The 18,740-nt window shown below is 36.2% G+C and overlaps 2 protein-coding genes across 2 annotated transcripts; one reads left to right on the top strand and one right to left on the bottom strand.

The window, feature by feature from the left end:
• Nucleotides 1-1,384: 1,384 nt before the first annotated feature.
• On the bottom strand, nt 1,385-4,844 carry LOC143552100 (uncharacterized). The gene is made up of 2 exons (XM_077042395.1): nt 3,006-4,844; nt 1,385-2,661 (listed from the first exon to the last, which is right to left on the bottom strand). Exons 1-2 carry the CDS (start codon nt 4,838-4,840, stop codon nt 1,776-1,778), a joined length of 2,721 nt encoding a protein of 906 aa, XP_076898510.1. The 5' UTR covers nt 4,841-4,844; the 3' UTR covers nt 1,385-1,775.
• An 8,509-nt stretch (nt 4,845-13,353) lies between these two features.
• LOC143552093 (J domain-containing protein spf31-like) lies at nt 13,354-17,727 on the top strand. Its single transcript, XM_077042390.1, has 9 exons — nt 13,354-13,537; nt 15,028-15,118; nt 15,218-15,278; nt 15,465-15,542; nt 16,345-16,418; nt 16,686-16,799; nt 16,912-17,019; nt 17,126-17,164; nt 17,465-17,727. Exons 1-9 carry the CDS (start codon nt 13,431-13,433, stop codon nt 17,549-17,551), a joined length of 759 nt encoding a protein of 252 aa, XP_076898505.1. The 5' UTR covers nt 13,354-13,430; the 3' UTR covers nt 17,552-17,727.
• Nucleotides 17,728-18,740: the final 1,013 nt, after the last annotated feature.

The raw sequence follows: 18,740 nt of genomic DNA, 5'->3' as shown, positions 1-18,740 counted from the left end.
ACAAAAAAAAAGACAAAAAAATCTTAGGATTCAAAACAAATAAGAACTTGCGCGTAAACAAACACCAAAATAGAAGAAAAAATAGAATTGGTACCATAAATTTCCGTATTTGACTTTCAGAGTTGACCCGTAGCTAAAATTAAAATTAACTCGATTCAGATTAGTACAATACCTGACCCGGAAATGGTGCAAACCGTTACCCTTGTACCAGATCTTTTTAATCTTGTCCAAAATATTCCTGGAATGCCCTTTATGTTAAAACCTGCAATTTTAAATATCTAGTCATCCATTGTTCCTTTGCAGCAGCATTTAGTCAAATCTATAATCAAGACCCAGAACCCGAACCGAACCTGTTTCAATATGCAAAACAAGCCAACACTTCAAAAAAAGTGTAAATACTACATACCCGAACCCAAACCCGCCAATTTCTGCCCGTTCTTACACGTAACCCATCCAAAACGAACCCATTTCGCGCATAGCCCGATCCGCCCAGTTCTGGCCCGTAACCCATTTAACCATTACCTGTAATTTAGCTTAGAACTCATAATCTGTTTCTTTATCTTGCTTATAACCCGTTTGCCTAGAGCGCGATATTAAGCTCAAACACATTTTTATATCAACATATTTATAGAGCAGTTAAGTAAATTCGCATAAAAAATACTATAGATCGAATTTTTGAGGCAGTTCTATGTATTACAGAGCGTTTTTAAATTTAGATCTTTTTAATATCTTTTATGGAGCGGTTTTATATGTCCACCGTTCCAAATAGGGTGAAAAAAGGCCTCTTTAAAAGAATGGAAATCTCCTAGTGAATGAGATTTCAAGCAACTTTGACTTTATTAATCAATGAATGATCTGCATTTGACCATACATTAACTTTACCAGTCTGACCACCTCTTATATTTAGCAATTTATTTTTCCCACATTTATTGTCCTAAATACTACCTGTTAGCATTCCAGCGACATCAGCTACACGTATCTGTTCAAACCCGATGCTGACTTTAACTTTGACCAGCAATTTCAAGCACTGCATCTTATTTTCAGAAATTCCCAAGTTGCCCTTCATGCCAAGACCATTCCAACAGCACATTACCCACCCTTTTGTTGGCATATTAATTAGTGAGCTCTTTAAAAATATAGGTTTCGGAAATCCGATTTCCGAACTAAATAACAAATGAGGGTTTACTTAACAAATGACAAACCAATGTATGCATATGCAATTCTAGGGTGCACTGATCTGAACCCCAGCTGGTAATTTTGACTTATGATTGAATTCCAACTAGCATCATTTTTTTAGTTTCTCGTAATGACGTTGACTGCTCATTACGTCATTTTCGTAAGCACAGTTTATTAACTGTTTAGAACAAAGCTTTCAATCACTTTATATTTCTTCTTATTATTAAAAATAAAATGGCAGTCACAGGTACAGCTGTTCACAAGCCGAACCGAACCAAGCAGCTCAAGCTCGGTTATTTAAAACAAAGCCGATTTCTAGATATTTTAAAAGCCTTAACTCAACAAGATCAATACTTTAAGTGATTCCACAGATTGATTTTACAAGATCATAACATACAAAAAGTAAAACATACAGAAGATGTTACTGCTAGTATTCATGAAACTACCAAAATATCATTAACCTACAACAAACACAAACGTCTAAGTGTTGTGAATACATTGAATGGAATATGTCTAATTAGACCAAACAAGACTGGAGATTTCCTGATTTCTGCAATATACAAGTTACAATCTTCATTTTAGATCCCACAATTACCATTTCAGTTTCTCTTCAAGGAGCGCAAGCTAGGGTTGTCCAATAATTCTTTTGGCACAAGCTTACCTATTAACTTAAGCATATTTCTACTTAATGAACCAGCTGCGATTCCATCAATTAACAACGATACGGTTGTAGCATCAAGAGAGTAACCTCTACCATCCATTTCCTTTAAAAGCATCTCAACATCATCATAATGTTTGTTCTTTAAATATCCTTGGAGAAGAATACAATAAGTAACATTATCTGGCAGGCACCCACTCTCTTCCATTTTAAGAAACAAGTTTTTTGCATCTTGCAATAGACCTTCCCGACAAAAGCCACTAATCATCACATTATATGTCCTAACATCAGGTTGCAAACCTTTATCAATTAGGTTACAGAAAAGATTCCTTGCAATGCGAAATTTCCCACCTTTTCCTGCCCCATCAATGAGGATATTGTAGACAACAATATCATAATTAAGCTTGCTATCACCCATCAACTGGAACATAGAGAGCACCTCTTCTACCTGATGGTTGTTGCAAAGGCCCTCTAAAACTATTCGATAAGTGCATTGGTCTGGAATTTGGCCTTGTGAATGCATCTCATCAAAGAGTTTCCGTGCGGCTACACAACGCCCAACCTTAAACAATCCATGTAACATGGTGTTGTAAGTAATCACATCGGGTTTTAAACCTTTATCCGTCATCTCACAAAATATCTGCATAACCTTTTCTATATTCTGACTTTTGCAATACCCATTCAATAAACTATTGTAAGTAACAACCTCAGGTGCAAGACCTCTAAGTGTCATTGAATCAAATATTTTCCTTGCTTTGGTCATTTCACCTCGCAGACAGTAACCATCGATAAGTGTACTGCATGTCACAATGTTTGGAACCGTACCCCTCTCGAACATGATGTGTATAACAGCCCGATAATCCAATAGACATTACCACCCAGTAGGAAGTCAACATAGTCAAGATGTCCCTGCAAGTCAAAACCGAGAAGAAACAAACATGTCTGCAGATGCTCGGATACTACATATTACAGCCACTATTCATAAAACTACCAAAGCATAAATAAACTGCAACAAACACAAATTGTAAGTGCTGTGAATTTATCAAATGGAAAATGTCTTAACAGCCAAACATGTGAAGACCAAGTGGAAATTCGTAGAGATCTCCTGCTTTCTACAATTTGTAAGTTACAATCTTCGTTTCTCATCCCAAAATTACTTATTTAGAATCACTTAAAGAAGCGTAAGCTAGGGCCATCCAATAATTCTTTTGGCACAAGCTTACCTAACAGCTTAAGCAAACTTCTACTTAATGAACCAGCTGCAATTCCATCAATTAACAACGATAAAGTGGTAGCATCAAGAGAGTAACCTTTTCCATCCATTTCTTGCAAAAGCATCTCGACATCATCATAATGCTTGTTCTTTAGATATCCTTGGAGAAGAACACGATAAGTAACATTATCTGGCGGGCACGGACACTCTTCCATTCTAACAAACAAGTCTTTTGCATCCTGCAATAGACCTTCCCGACAAAAACCACTAATCATCACATTATATGTCCTAACATCAGGTTGCAAACCTTTATCACTTAGCCCATGGAAAAAAACCCTTGCAACATCAACTTTCCCAAATTTGCCTAAACCATCAATGAGGATATTGTAGAAAACAATATTAGAATTTAGCTTGCTATCACCCATCAACCGGAACAAAGAGAGCGCATCTTCCACTAGATTGTTGTTGCAAAGACCCTCTAATATTATTCCATAAGTGCACTCGTTTGGAATTTGGCCTTGCACATGCATCTCATCAAAGAGTTTGCGTGCCTCTACACAACGCCCAACCAGAAACAATCCATGTAACATGGTGTTGTAAGTGACCACATTAGGTTTTAAACCTTGGTCAGTCATTGCACGAAATATCTGCATACCCTTTTCTATATTCTGACTTTTGCAATACCCATTTAATAAACTATTGTAAGTAACAACATCAGGTACAAGACCTCTAAGTGTTATCGAATCAAATATTTCCCTTGCTTTGATCATTTCCCCTCGCAGACAGTATCCATCTATAAGTGAATTGTATGTCACTATGTTTGGAACCTCACCTCTCTCAACCATGATGTCTATAACAGCCTCAGCTTCATCTACTCTACCTTCCTTGCAAAACGCATCAACTAATGCATTAAAGGTATGCACATCTGGAGTAATCTTTTCAACCTCCATTTCTTTTAGCAACTTTAAGACCTCATCCCAGCAACCTAACTTACAAAGACCACATATCAAAGAGGTGTAGGTGATGACATCTGGTAGAATGTGTTTGTTAAATGTCATTTCTTTGAAGAGGTTGAAAGCATCATCTACCATTTGATCCTTGCAAAGACTATCAATGATGGTGCTATATGTAACAATACTAGGCTTGCAGTTTTCTTGTTCCATTAGCCTGAGCAGAGCAATTGCGGTAACGTTATTACCAAACTTGCAAAGCCCTTTAATCATTGTGTTGTATGTAACCACACTAGGTTCACAAAGCTTTAGTTTAATGAGCTTCTTGAAAAACATTTCTGCTTGAAGAATCTTGTCTTCAATGACGAGTCCGTCTAAGAGTGCATTAAATATGACCACATCTGGTGCAATAGCTCGCCTAAAGCAAGATCCAAGGAGTGCAAAACCGTCTTTGGTGCGATGCAGCTGACAGCAACATTTAATTGCGATGCTAATGGTAACTTCACTAAGAGGAACACCAATTGCACATATTTGGTTGAAAAGGTCAAGGGAACATGAAAAATGTTTCATTTTGGTAACGGCAGTCAACAGCTGATTGAACTTAACAACCGAGGGCAGCGGGCGTGTTTGAGACATTTCATCGAACAGGTAGAGGGCATCATTCAAGTTCCTAACTTTATCGAGCTTAGACCGGGGACTATTATCCGAGTGAATGGAAGCAGGTTTAATAATAATGTGAGGCCCTAATTCAAACCCTAACTTGAAAGATGAGAAATGGGTACCTCTGAAAGCATCAACAACAGCAGATTTTGAACGATTCATAATCATCATCATCATCATCATCCAGCATAGAAGAGAAACAGAGAGAATGAATGTTGTATGTGTAATGAATGATTCAAACAACTATGAAATGGAAATGCAGAAAGCATGTATGAATGTATGTCTCTACAACAAGCTTTATTATTATTATTATTATTTCTTCAACCTATCACTCACTCAGTTTGTTTGTAAACCAAACGCTAACTGGTTTGTTGGTTTGGGTTTGGTAAATTACAACAGGGCTCGTTTTCTTAAACAGGTTAACATGAACTAGACTCGTTTAAAAAAACAGATCAACCCGACCCGACTCATTAAAAAGTGGGTTGACCTATTAACCCATTTAACAATTTTATAGAAGTTAATATTTTGATTTTAGAGATGAAAAATATTAAATTGTACAGTTAGATAGTTATTAGATTTTTAATTTTTTTCATATATTAATTACCTTTTAAAAGTAAACTAATTTCTTTTGGAATATTGGGTTTTAATAATATATATTGAATGGTATTAGCCGATAATAATCCCCATTGAATTGATCGTCACTTGCGGTCCCAAATTCAAAAAAGTTGCCCCCCCCCCCCCCTCGGTTAAAAAGGACTTAACGGCGTTATACTTTTTTATGAGTTTTAAACTAACCTTTTAGGGCTATTAATCGGAAGAAAGATACGAGTCGAATGATATAAAACTTAGCTCCAAACAATTATCTAAATGACTTGATTTTGGTTAATTGTAAGTTCAAACACCCGAATTGAAGCATTGCTTCGTCATTTTGAAGCACTGTTTCGAACTAAGTTTTACACCAATCGACTCGTATCCTCCCTAACGATCAAAAGCCCTAAAACATTGGTTTGAAATTCAGAAAAAACTATAGCGCCGTTAAGTCATATTTAACGAGGGACCATCGAGGGCCAATTTTTTTTAATTTGGGACCGTCAGCGGCGTAAAATGAATGGAGGATTATTATCGGCCAATATCATTCAATAGGGATTATTAAAATCCAATATTCCATTTCTTTTTACAATATTTTTATCTACTTTTTACTTCCAACATTTTCATTTTATTAATTCTAACTATCTATTCTCTGGTTATTTCATTTGTTTTGTTCTTATCTTAAGTTAAATATGTGCACATAAGTTTGTTAATTGAGAATGAGAGATAAAAATACAAAAACAATTAAATTTATCACAAATTATTAACTAGTTTTATATGAATAAAAGTAATTAATTGTTTAATTTATTACTGAGTCAATAAATATTATTCATAGTTGTATATGAATGTAAAATGGGTTGACCCGAAATACAACCTGCCAACCCGACACGATTAACTCTCTTAGGTGAGACAGTGGTGACTAAGGTTGGCGGTGGCATGTGGTGTGGGATGGGTAGAAAGACAAACTACTCTTATTTATGTGACTTGATTTAAAGAAAAACTTTAAGTGGGTTATGGCTATAAGACATAGCAGTACGAATCCAGTCAATTTTAAAGTTAAGGGACATGCGTTAAAATTTTGTACAAATATAAATGACAAAATTTGTATTTACTACAAAAATAATATATATTATTTTGCTATTTTCATCATAGCCAGCTAGGTTGTACGTTGGTGATGACTGTATAGGGGCTACTACTGGGGTTCAGCAGGGAGACCCCCTTGGGCCCCTTCTCTTTGCCTTAGCATTACACCCTCTTGTTCTCCAGGTACAAAATGACTGTAACCTCCCATTTCATGCTTGGTACTTGGATGATGGGACTATTATTAGTGGTGCCAACGAAGTCGCTAAAGCCCTAGACATTATCAGCTCGGAAGGCCATCATTGGGGCTGCAACTTAATATTAAGAAAACCGAGATTTTTTGGCCATCGTGTAATGAGGTGAAAGTCAAAGATGGGCTTTTCCCTAGTGGGATTGGTAGACCAGAGAGAGGGGTAAAGCTCCTTGGAGGGGCTGTTAGTCGAGATCCCCACTTTATTAAGGAGTTGGCGAGGCGGAGAGCATCTCGTGCGGTTGATTTTATGAAACTCTTACCTTGCCTTAGGGATCCCCAGATCGAACTCCTCCTGCTTAGGTCTTGCATGGGGTTGCTAAGTTGCTTTTTGGGTTACGAACATGTCACCCCCATATGATGGATGATGCGGTATCCTGTTTTGATAAGGGGCTTCGAGAAGCCATCGAAGACATAGTTGTATGTGGAGGCCCGTTCTTTGGTGATCTTCAGTGGCGACTTGCATCTTTACCGATGCGCTTGGGGGGTTTAGGCCTTCTTTCGGTTCATGATGTTGGGGTTTACGCTTTTGTAGCGTCGAGGGCTCAGTCTTGGAAGCTACAGAATCACATCTTAAGGAATAGCGGAGTTGTCGACCTAGACTCAGACTACGTGCAGGCCCTGGAACGCCTAAATGGCGCTCTCCCAGACTTTGACATTGGCGGTTTCTCTAATAAGGACACCGCCCCACCAAAGCCTCATAAAACTTTGGCGAATGCCGGCAAAATCGCTCAGAGCATGGGAGAAGTTTTTGGATTGTCCCCCCGACAGAAGGTGGTTATTGAATGCTTACAAGGTCCTCATGCCCAAGATTTTATGACCGTTATCCCGATTGATGGCTTGGGCCAAAGCATGTCCGCGGTCGAGTATAAGGCCATTCTTAAGTACCGTTTGATGGTCCCAATGTACCCAGAAGACGAAACATGTCCGATCTGTCGTAAGGCTTGCCTGGATAAATTCGGAGAGCATGCGTACATTGCAAGGAGATGCCTGGGTTCAAATACCGACATGATTGGGTGCGGGACGTTCTTTGGGACATCTTAAGGCGAGCTGGGATATCAGCTAAAAAGGAAGCCCCCGTAAACTTCCTTACAGACCCCACGGAAGGGAGATCCACTCTACGACCGACAGATTTGCTCGTCTTTGGTTGGGCCGGGGGAAAACACGCTTGTGTTGACCTCACAGGGGTATCTCCCTTAGCTGGTTTGAGGGATAATGGGTTTGTAGCTGGGCAAGAAATGAAAAGGGTTGAAACGAAGAAGGTGGAGAAACATGCTAAAGCCTGCGAAGAGAACCAACATGTTTTTGTCCCTCTGGCTTTCGATACCTTTGGCTCCTTGGCACCGGAAGCTATCCGTTTCCTAACCAGGGTCCAACGGGTTGTGCATAGCAATGTGTCGACTCCAAAAGGGCAGGGGTATGTCTTTAGCAGGTTAGGGTTTGCAATTCAGAAAGGGGTGGCGGCGCAGCTTGTTGTCCGCCTACCTGCTATGTTGATGTAATATCTATGTTTCTATATCAAATTGAGCCAAAAAAAAATCATAAAAATATATATACCACATATATAAATAATTATACAAATAACATGCTCGTTTAAGCTTGCAAGCCAGCTTGAGCAAAATTAGTGAAGTACGAGTTCATTTATAAAATGAGCTTAGTTTTAGGCCGTGCTCGTTTAAGCCTGCCTGCTTGATTCAAATTTTAAGCAATCCGAGTTCGAGTAGTTCACGAGCGGCATGGCTTGTTTACAGTGTCGTAATTTAGTGGTATGCTTCGTTTCACTAACATAAGGAATTATCAATTGCCATATTTTACATACGTCGCTATCCCGCTTTGGCTAAGATCATGTTGTACGTAGAGGTGGGTGTGGTGTTCTTGCGCGGTAACTGATATCCACGGGTAGATACTCGACAAGTTTTTTTAATAAATCAGCGGGTATTCCGGATACCAGATACGTAATTCAAATGAACAAATACGTGTATGCCTCATCAATTGTCTCTTTAAATGAGCTTTTGACTTGGCTAGGTTGAACCAGTTAGTCAAAGTCAAAGTCAAAATCAAAATCAAAATCATCATCAATTTTGACAAGAAGGTATCATCCATACACTTCATTTTCATCTTTAAAAATCAGTCTGCTTAAGTACCACCACACTTTGAATTTGATCATTCGCATTAGCATTTCAAATTACTTACGATATTTAGCAACTTTGACTTTATTAATCAACGAATGATCTGCATTTGACCATACATTAACTTTACCAGTTTGACCACCTCTTTATTTAGCAATTTTTTCCCACATTTATTGTCCTAAATACTACCTGTTAACATTCCAGCGACATCAGTTACACGTATCTGTTCAAACCAGACGTTGACTTTAACTTTGACCAGCGATTTCAAGCACCGGGTCATATTTTCAGAAATTCCCAAGTTGCCCTTCATGCCAAGACCATTCCAACCCACCCTTTTGTTGGCATATTAATTAGTGAGCTCTTTAAAAATATAGGTTTCGGAAATCCGATTTTCGATCTAAATATCAAATGAATTTTTACTTAACAAATGACAAACCAATGTATGCATCTGCAATTCTAGGGTGCATTGATCTGAACCCAGGCCGGTAATTTTGACTTGTGATCGAATTCCAACTAGCACCATTTTTTTAGTTTCCCGTAATGATGTTGACTGCTCATTACCTGTTTTGAGTTTTGACCCAAATTCAGTTTGACTCGAACCTTTTGACCTGTTACCCCGTCCAACCCAGTTTGACTCGAACACGTTTTGACCCGAATCAAATTGATATGTTTTTACAACAAACTCGATTTCAAGATATATGAAAAGCCTTAACTTAACAAGATCATTACTTTTAAGTGATTCCACAAGATCATAACATATAAAATATAAAAGCAAACTCTTGGCATTTAACATACAAAATGGTTATATTACGACTTATAAATGCTGATGGCAAAAGGACAGAAATACACATGGAAACCCTCTAATCACAAAGCAGGGGTTCGTCTATTGTAATTCCGCTATGGCTATAAATCAATGAAACAGTAAAAATATAGTGATCTGTATGCAGAACTCTAGTGGTTGATTGAAGAAGTGAAAAGGATAGCGATCTGGATATGAAGGGTTGACTTTAGGAAAAAAAAACTGTGATCAAGCTATGATATCCACATTGTTGCTATCTTACAAAAACTAGCATATAAGGTCATGTCTCATGAAGCATAAAGTAAAACACAAAGATGTTACCGCTAGTATTCATGAAACTACCAAAACATCATTAACCTACAACAAACACAAATGTGTAAGCGTTGTGAATTCATTAAATGAAAAATGTCTAATTAGACCAAACAGGTGAAGACCGATTCTACAATATGTAAGTTACAATCTTTATTTCAGAACCCACAATTACCATTTCAGGATCTCTTCAAGGAGCGCAAGCTAGGGTTGTCCAATAATTCTTTTGGCACAAGCTTACCTAACAACTTAAGCATGCTTCTACTTAATGAACCAGCTGCAACTCCATCTATTAACAACGACACGGTTGTAGCATCAAGAGAGTAACCTCTTCCATCCATTTCTTGCAAAAGCATCTCCACATCATCATAATGTTTGTTCCTTAGGTATCCCTGGAGAAGAACACGATAAGTAACATCAATGAGGATAGTGTAAACAACAATATTAGAATTTCCCACCTTTTCCTGCTCCGTCAATGAGGATAGTGTAAACAACAATATTAGAATTTAGCATGCTATCACCCATCAGCCGGAACAAAGAGAGCGCATCTTCTACTAGATTGTTGTTGCAAAGACCCTCTAAAACTATTGCATAAGTGCACTCGTCTGGAATTTGGCCTTTTGCATGCATCTCATCAAAGAGTTTGCTTGCCTCCACATAACGCCCAACCTGAAACAATCCTTGTAACATGGTGCTGTAAGTGACCACATTGGGGTTTAAACCTTTTCCGGCCATCTCTCGAAACATTTGTATTAGACCATGTGTAGTCATAAAGCTCCACTACCAGGGGTTATGCGCTATGTGGCGCCCAGTCAGAGTTATGGTTTTGTACAAAAGCAGGCTGTAGTCATAACTCCCCACTACCAGGGGTTATGCGCCACGTGGCGCCCAGTCATTATTAATTTTATTTGTTTTTTTAAATACTAAATCATTTAAATAAATTAACATAAAATTAAAAATTACATTAAACTTCCAAATAAAAAATACATTAAACTAAATTAAAAATTACATTAAACTTCCACGTGGCGCCGTGCAATGTACGCGGCCATTTGCGGGTCATACATTTGCGGGACGGGTACGGTTGGCGTCGGGGCGGTAGATTGGTTCGGTTGTGGATTTTGGTTGCCTTGACGGGCATATTGGCCGAAGCCGAGAATATTTTGGTTGTTGTTTGGAAACATTTTGGTAGAAATATTTGTGTAAAGGATATAAATTGGTATAGAAGTAGAAGGAGTGTGTTAAAAAAATTGAGTTTGGTTTGTTTATATAGTATAAATATAATTAATATATATATATATATATATATATATATTTAAATCTCAACGGCTCCAACGGCTAGTTTTTTTGATTTCTGTGCCACCATGCGCGTTTTGTATACAACGCAACAAAAAAAAAATTATCATAACTCAGGGGGGCGGTGTACCCCCCGCGTTTTCACCCAAAACGCTAGCCAAAACGCTAGCAGTACACATGGTCTTATAACTAACTTTACAAAGGTCAGAATAAATTGAGTTGTTGATGATGGAAGATCAAGAAAGAGGAGGCCACCAACAAGCGAGATGGGAGTGATGAGTGATCAAGAGAAAGAGAGAGCATGTTTACTAGACTGTTGTGAACGAGAAAGACACGATGCACGTGTTGTGATGATTCATGCAATACTTAGCTGTATCACGTGCATAAAAAGTTAGCCACTGATGAACAATATCAAAAATCTGTTAGTTTTTTTATACATAAGTTCTAACGTATCCAAGTAAGTGAGATATTGATAATTATCTTTTAACAAAGATGATATATTATAAACAAACCAATGTTATAGCTATGAGCTATAACAGGATATAAATTACAAACCTTATCCATTTTGTACATTGTCAAAATTAGAATTGCATAACAACTTCACTTAGGCTCTGTGTAGTGGAGGGGTGAATTGCCACACGTGACGTCCAGTCAGTAAATGGTAGGAATTTGTTTTTAGTGTGTAATGGTGTAGGGGCTACAAATAGCAATATTATATATATGTGTGTGTGTGTTTGTGTAAAACACACACATAGTAATATAATAATAATAATAAAACTTTTCCTTCTTCCGGCGACAATACCCTCCCGCCCCATTTCACCCCAATATCGCCCAGGGGGGGGGGGGTGTTCCTCCTAAAATCGCCCACTACGTTTAGCCTTATAGTTTAACTCTGACCTACTCTTCACCTAACCAAACCCCACATGTCTAGCCTCACCAATGAGGTTCGAAGCCAAAGCCTTCTTATTTGATAATATAAGGTAATTTCTTGCTCTTGAAATTGTTCAACATGTAGTCACTACTATTAGAATTGTCTTTTTAGTATTATTATTCATGTGTAACTAATTTTATTTCACTAGGTATTGTATGATGAATTCATAAATGCATACAATACAACCCAAAACATAGCTAAGGATAAAATATGTAATTTTATTCATATCTAACTAATAAATATGCAATTTTGTTGTTTTAGTAAAACTAAAGATAAAATCGTCATATTATTAGCTATTTACAATAAAAATATATAAATTAAAATGGGTAAATATTAAATTATATTTATATTAAAGAATATATGTAATTAAAAGTTTATTGGGACATACATGTAACCGAACTGATCTAGAAAGAAAATATATGTAATTTAAATTATGGATCGAGCATAGCTAAGTTTACGATACCGTATATTTTCGCACATGACGTTTGGGAAAGGTGGCAGGTTGGTGTAAAATTTTGGATATTTTCGCATTTTTGATTTGGGATTTGTTGGAGTTACACATGTATACGACTCTCTATACGGGTACAAAATCTTTCATGCTGTTTGTTTTAACTACACTTTGGTGTATTTGGAAAGCGCCAAACTCAGTAGCATCGAAGGTAAATTGGCCCGTTCGGACAGTATGTTTGGAGAAATCAAAGCGTTAAGTTTCATATGAGTACATAATAGATCGAAAAGGGCGAATATTTCATGTGAAATGTGGTATGATTTTGCTATTGAAATGTTGTAAAAGGAGGAAGTGGGGTCTGGAAGCATATGTATCCGAGTGTGATTGTCGTCGGTAGGCCTAGTAACCTGTTAGTTCGATTGTCTAGTTACATGAATAAAATGAATATAATTCTTCTGTTGATCATTCAAAAAAAAATATAATAAAAAGTATAACCCAAGTTTAATTCCGGTTGCGCCACTTTGGGTGGATATTGACAACGAAGGATTTGAGTTAGGCCTTGTGTAAATGTTGTCAGTTCGAACTCTGAGCCTACCTGTGTTTGTCCCACCGCATGTTAAATCAGATAGTTCTCCTCTTGTGGTGGCACGACTATCAAGTGGCAACTCGATGTATCGTTTCCTGGAAGAACACCCAAGTCAAACTCTGAAAACTAGCGTGCACCCGGTTAAGACAACATAGTCGGGCCAGAGTGCGGCAACGGGGCTCGGCTTTCCAAATTCAGAAGGTAAAATACGTAATTCTTCTATGATATTAAGGTCTAATTATGACACTTTCGATTACAAAAGGTTTATATTAACAATAATAATAATATTGTTCAGCTTGTACGGAACGCCGGCGAATAATAATAATAATATCGCCGGAAACTTAACAAATCGGACGAACGATGGGAGAAGCCAATAATAATAATAATAATAATATTGACGACGATTTGCTGCTGAAGAAGTTTTACGCTGAAGTCAGCGAGGTTGAACGCGATAACGAAGTCGTTAGGTAACCGTTTTACCGTTATCGTATGTCTTATTGTTACTTATTGTTACTGATTGCTTCATTTATATGAATTTGTTATTATTTACATTAATTTGTTGTTTAATTGTTAAATGTGTATGAATTATTGTGAGATTTTGTTTATATGTTAAGTTTTCATGGAAGCTTCATCTTGAACCCTAGATTGGACGGTAATAACCCTAGGTCACATATATATTGAACTTTCGCTAAGCAGTTAGCGCGGAAAAATATCGGATTGTGATATCGGTTATCGCGTCGGTAATTTTATAGCTATTTAAACAGTTCAGTATACTGATACTCTCCTACTATCAACAAATTGCCAAACACTAACAGTTGACAATTAATTAAGACTTAAAACACTGGTATTTCACATGACGAGAGATAACCGATATTGACTGTGTAGTACTTTCTTTTGTTTGATCTTGTGACAATGTAGCTTCAACGAACACTTGGTTACATTTGAGATCATAGTTATCAAATGTTAAAAGTAAAGAGCATGAATCAAGTATTTTGAGATTAGAATCATGACAGTGATGATTTTATCCCAAGAGGACAGAAGGAAGAAAGCAAACAGTATATGTTTTATTAGGAAAATTGGATTTTTATAATTCAAATTGTCATATATTGACTGAAAATAATGCAAGCTTTCACGTTTGTTTCCAAGTACGTTTCTCCAGTTCATTCATAATCATTCTTGTGAGAGAAATTGAGTGGAAATCAAGTATAAGTTTATGATAATGGCTACCGGGATTGCTCTTGGCAACAAAAATGAAAGTTAGGATTATCGTGGTCAATATGTTAGTATGGGTTATTATCGGCTAACAGGTCATGGCTAGGATTATTAAAATTCAATTTTCTTTATTTTTTCATTACAATAGTTAAAAATAAGGTAGCTTTTTGTATCAGATGACTATACCCTTGAGCTTCAGCACGTCTGAGTTTGTGACACAGTCAAGATTCTAGTTTATTTGAACGTAGCCACCGTTACAGGTTTCACAACTTTAAAAGCAGTTCTCTTTAAAGGAGATTATATACAGTTAGTTTCAGTGGTCTTATGATTTTGTTTTTTATAACTTATGGAGAGGAACATGATAACAATGTTATAAATATATAGTGACAGACCTACCTACAAGCTTTCATGAACACCCTAACAAAGTTTTCTAAGCTTGAAGTTTTAATCAGAACCCCAAACTGAAATTTACTTCTAAACTATATAAGTTACTTTGGTTGATGCAGTTAATTTTTTGGTTAAAAAGAACTAAGCAGAGCTAGGTAGTATTGTCATATTGTAGCGCTTAATCCCATGATTTAAGCGGACACATCTAGTTCCTTTATTTTAAAGATAAATTTAAATAATGTATGTTTGACTTGCTGTGTCAATCGTGTTTCTTCCCAAGTTATGTATGTGCTATATAAATTGAGGTTTTATAATTTATAGCATTATCTAATATGTGTTTGGAATAACAATTTCACAGGATTCTTTCATGCTTTAAGCTAAACGCATTCGAGTATCTTAATCTGCCATTCGATTCATCTCCAGAAGATGTGAAAAGGCAATATCGTAAGGTAATGTCTTTGTTTTTGTAGTGTATGCCATCTAGGATTCCTATATTGGTGTTTAATATTTTATACGACACCTCTAATGTATTAATGGTGATATAACAGTTATCATTGTTGGTCCATCCTGACAAATGCAAGCATCCCCAGGCAAAGGAAGCATTTTCTGGTATGCACAATGTATTTTTGACTTTTGAGTCCTATTAGTGTTTAGATGTTTAGTTAGTTAAATAAAAACTAAGGGTCTACGAAGGTCCTAACTGCACACATAATTTGCTAAATCTTTTTGTATTTCATGCTATCACATTTGCACTGCAAATCTGAAATAACAGGATTTGGCTTTCTTTTTTTGCAGCCCTAGCAAAAGCTCAACAACTACTGCTTGATCCTCAAGAAAGAGAGTATCTTGTAAACCAAATTAATGCAGCAAGAGGTTTGTACAAAAGCTACTTTCTGTTTCCACTGCAGTAGGTTATTTACCAAACTTAATGTTTTCATGTTGTGTCATATCTACTTTTTCATGGCATACCATACTATAATGGTGGTTCTAGCATATATGTATTATGAATAGATAACTACTAATGTTGGAAAGACTATTTTTTGAAAGATTCAATAGATTATCAGGTCATGATTCGTTATGTATGATAATACATAACGACGAACCCGGTTAGACATGTGAAGAGAAGACAGACGACGAACCCGGTTAGATCCGTAGAAAACATTACTATAGAGGGGAGGAGGGGTAGAGGACGACCTAAATTGACGTGGGATGAGAGGATTAGGCATGATTTGATAGACCTAAATCTCTCAGAGGACATGGTTAGGGATAGGATTTCTTGGAGAAGTAGAATTAAAGTTAAGGATTTTTAGAGAGAAATGAATACCTTAGGGGCCTCTATTTACCTTATTTTTGGTCACACACCATTATGGTATTTTCTTTCCATATATATATATATATAGTATTATCATTTTTACTACGTGCTACTATCAATGATACTATAGTTGAACTTTGATTTCCTTTTATATTGCCGCATACTTATGTAATCAAGAGCTAAGGGTCTCTCTGAAAGCCACCTCTCTATCCCATTGGATAGAGGTACGGTGTGCCTACATCCCACCCTTCCCAGACCCTACTATAGTTTTACTATTGGTGGGACTCCACTGGGTATGATTGATTGATTGATTGATTGATTCGTTATGTATGATAATAACAAATGCACTTGACTCATTTGCAGAAGAACTTCGAGCAAAGAGGAAAAAACAGCTGAAGAAAGACACTGCATCTAAGCTGAAGTCACTAGTCGATGAGGTAGTGTTATTGCATGATTCATTTTCTTGTATTATCAACATTGATGTGAATCTGAAAAGAAGCGTTTTGTCAATTCAGTTTATGAAGGTGTTTTTCATTTATATTAAGATTTCTAACTTTTGTGGCAAGTTGGTTTCTTTCTAATACTGGTTTTTCCATTATTAATTATCATTCATATTAGAATTTTTACTTTTTGAAATCCTTATGGGGATTATTATCATGCAGATTATAATATCACTTTTGCTCTTTAAAACTTCTTTTTTACAGGGAAAATATGAGCAAGAATATGAAAAATCAGATGAATTTCAGGCTCAGCTAAAGTTGAAAGTGCGGGAAATACTAACCGACCAAGAATGGCGAAGGAGGAAAATGCAGATGAGGGTATGCTTGAATAGAACCCACTTAATTGTAGTTTTCAGTTTCCATTTTGTTATTCAAAAAAGGAATAAAAAGCAGCACAATTTTTTTTCAAACTTTACTGAATTTTGTGTAGATTTCTGAGGAGGAAGGTAGATTGAAAAAAGACGAGGAAGAATCCAAAGAGACGTGGAAACGAAAGCGTGAACACGAGGAGCAATGGGAAGGAACGAGGGAAAACAGGGTTCGTATTTTTACTTCTTTATTTTTGTTCTTATTTTATGTTCAACATGCAGTTATAAATTACTCGTATCAAATTACTAATCCCTCTAAATCCCTTATTTAATCAGGTTTCTAGCTGGAGGGACTTTATGAAAGGTGGAAAAAAGGTAAGCTACTTCATTTGAACTTTTCTACGAATAAGTAGCGTGTAAAATAAAATTTCAAAACGTTATATTATTTTAGTGTGAATCTAATGTTGCCCGAATCAATCACAAAAAAAATATATATATAGACGATAAAACCATTTTTTCATTAGAATTGATATACACGTTGGGTGATTTTATGTCTATTTGAACCCTTTTCTAAAAACTTTTTTTTTACCTATTTAACCCCTCTGTACGTAAACGAATAGGGCCATCTGTAATTAAAAGTGACTTAACAGATGCTGCAATTAATAATGTGTGTAGGTGAAGAAAGGTGAACTTAGACCACCAAAACTGAAGACAGAAGACCCTAACAAGTCATACGTTCAAAGGCCAGTGAAGCGAGGTTAGTCAGGCTCCCTACAAATACCGAGTTGTACCGAAATATGCAACATCACAGTTCATTTAGTGGTTTAATACTGCAGCTTTATATTGTCTACCTTTAGCGGTCCGTATAAGAGCATTGTATAATTGCATTTTGTTACTTTGTAGTATAAACTTAAAACTCCTACACATTAGTTTTATAACCTTTTTAGTTTCCAACTTATTTATAGCATGCTATCAAAATATGTTTGGGTCAATACGAGTAATATTCCGTACGGGTTAAAAGGTCGTGTTAAACATGTATCAGTGAAGAGATTTAGCATTTGGATATAATGCATAACAATTTAACATGTGTTACCGAAGAGAATTAGTATTTCGACTGGGTTGACCTGTTGACCCATTTAAGTATCTCTTTTCATCTTCTCAGTCCAAAAAAAAATTAAAAATGAGCGTTGTTGAAAAGAATAAATGATTTTTTTTATTTCTTAGGAATCAAAAGCGCCCTCATCCACTCAATAAATTTGTCGAACCCTAACTTGGTATGCGAATAAGTCAAAGCTTCTTCGATGGAATCTGGAGACTCAATAAACTAGCTATCAACAGAATTCATGATTGATGATACAAAAAATTAAAGTGCCCATCAAATTAAAAAAAAAAACCATAAGCCTTGTGTGGGACTCATTACCATAAAAACATAAGCCTGACGTTGGTCTTTTGCCATCTTTGTAGATCTTTCCTCGTTTTGGAATTGTTTCCTATTTTAAGCTAGTGTTAGTTATTAAAGCAATAAAATGTTAAAAAAAATTTAAAGCATCTTCATTCATATTTCTACTATTGAAAACACATGTTTTCTTATATGAAATTATCCAATATTTTTTAATTAGTTATAGTAAATAGTAATTAAAAAATATTGTGTTGAATATAGAGCTAAACCAATTGTACCGACATCCGGTACAAAACTAGTACCGGTACTGAAAATTAGATACCATCGGTATCAATCCAGTACAAGTGTACAACCAACATTCAATCAAACTTTTGTCTCAATCCAGTACAAGTGTACAACCAACATTCAATCAAACTTTTGTCTTCGATACCATCTTGAGCTTTTTTGGTTTATTAATTTAAGTTGAGTTTTTAAGAAAATCGGGATCAGAAAGTTCATGATAAAAAAAGATCATATTCAATACAATACAGAGGTCATCTTTAGTTCAAAACA

The sequence above is a fragment of the Bidens hawaiensis genome, unplaced genomic scaffold (genome assembly GCF_021521415.1).
Source record: "Bidens hawaiensis isolate Kalapana, Puna unplaced genomic scaffold, B.hawaiensis_p1.1 tig00016775_1, whole genome shotgun sequence".
NCBI lineage: Eukaryota > Viridiplantae > Streptophyta > Magnoliopsida > Asterales > Asteraceae > Bidens > Bidens hawaiensis.
The sequence above is the reverse complement of the archived record's forward strand: the minus strand, read 5'-3'. Positions and strand labels throughout refer to the sequence as shown.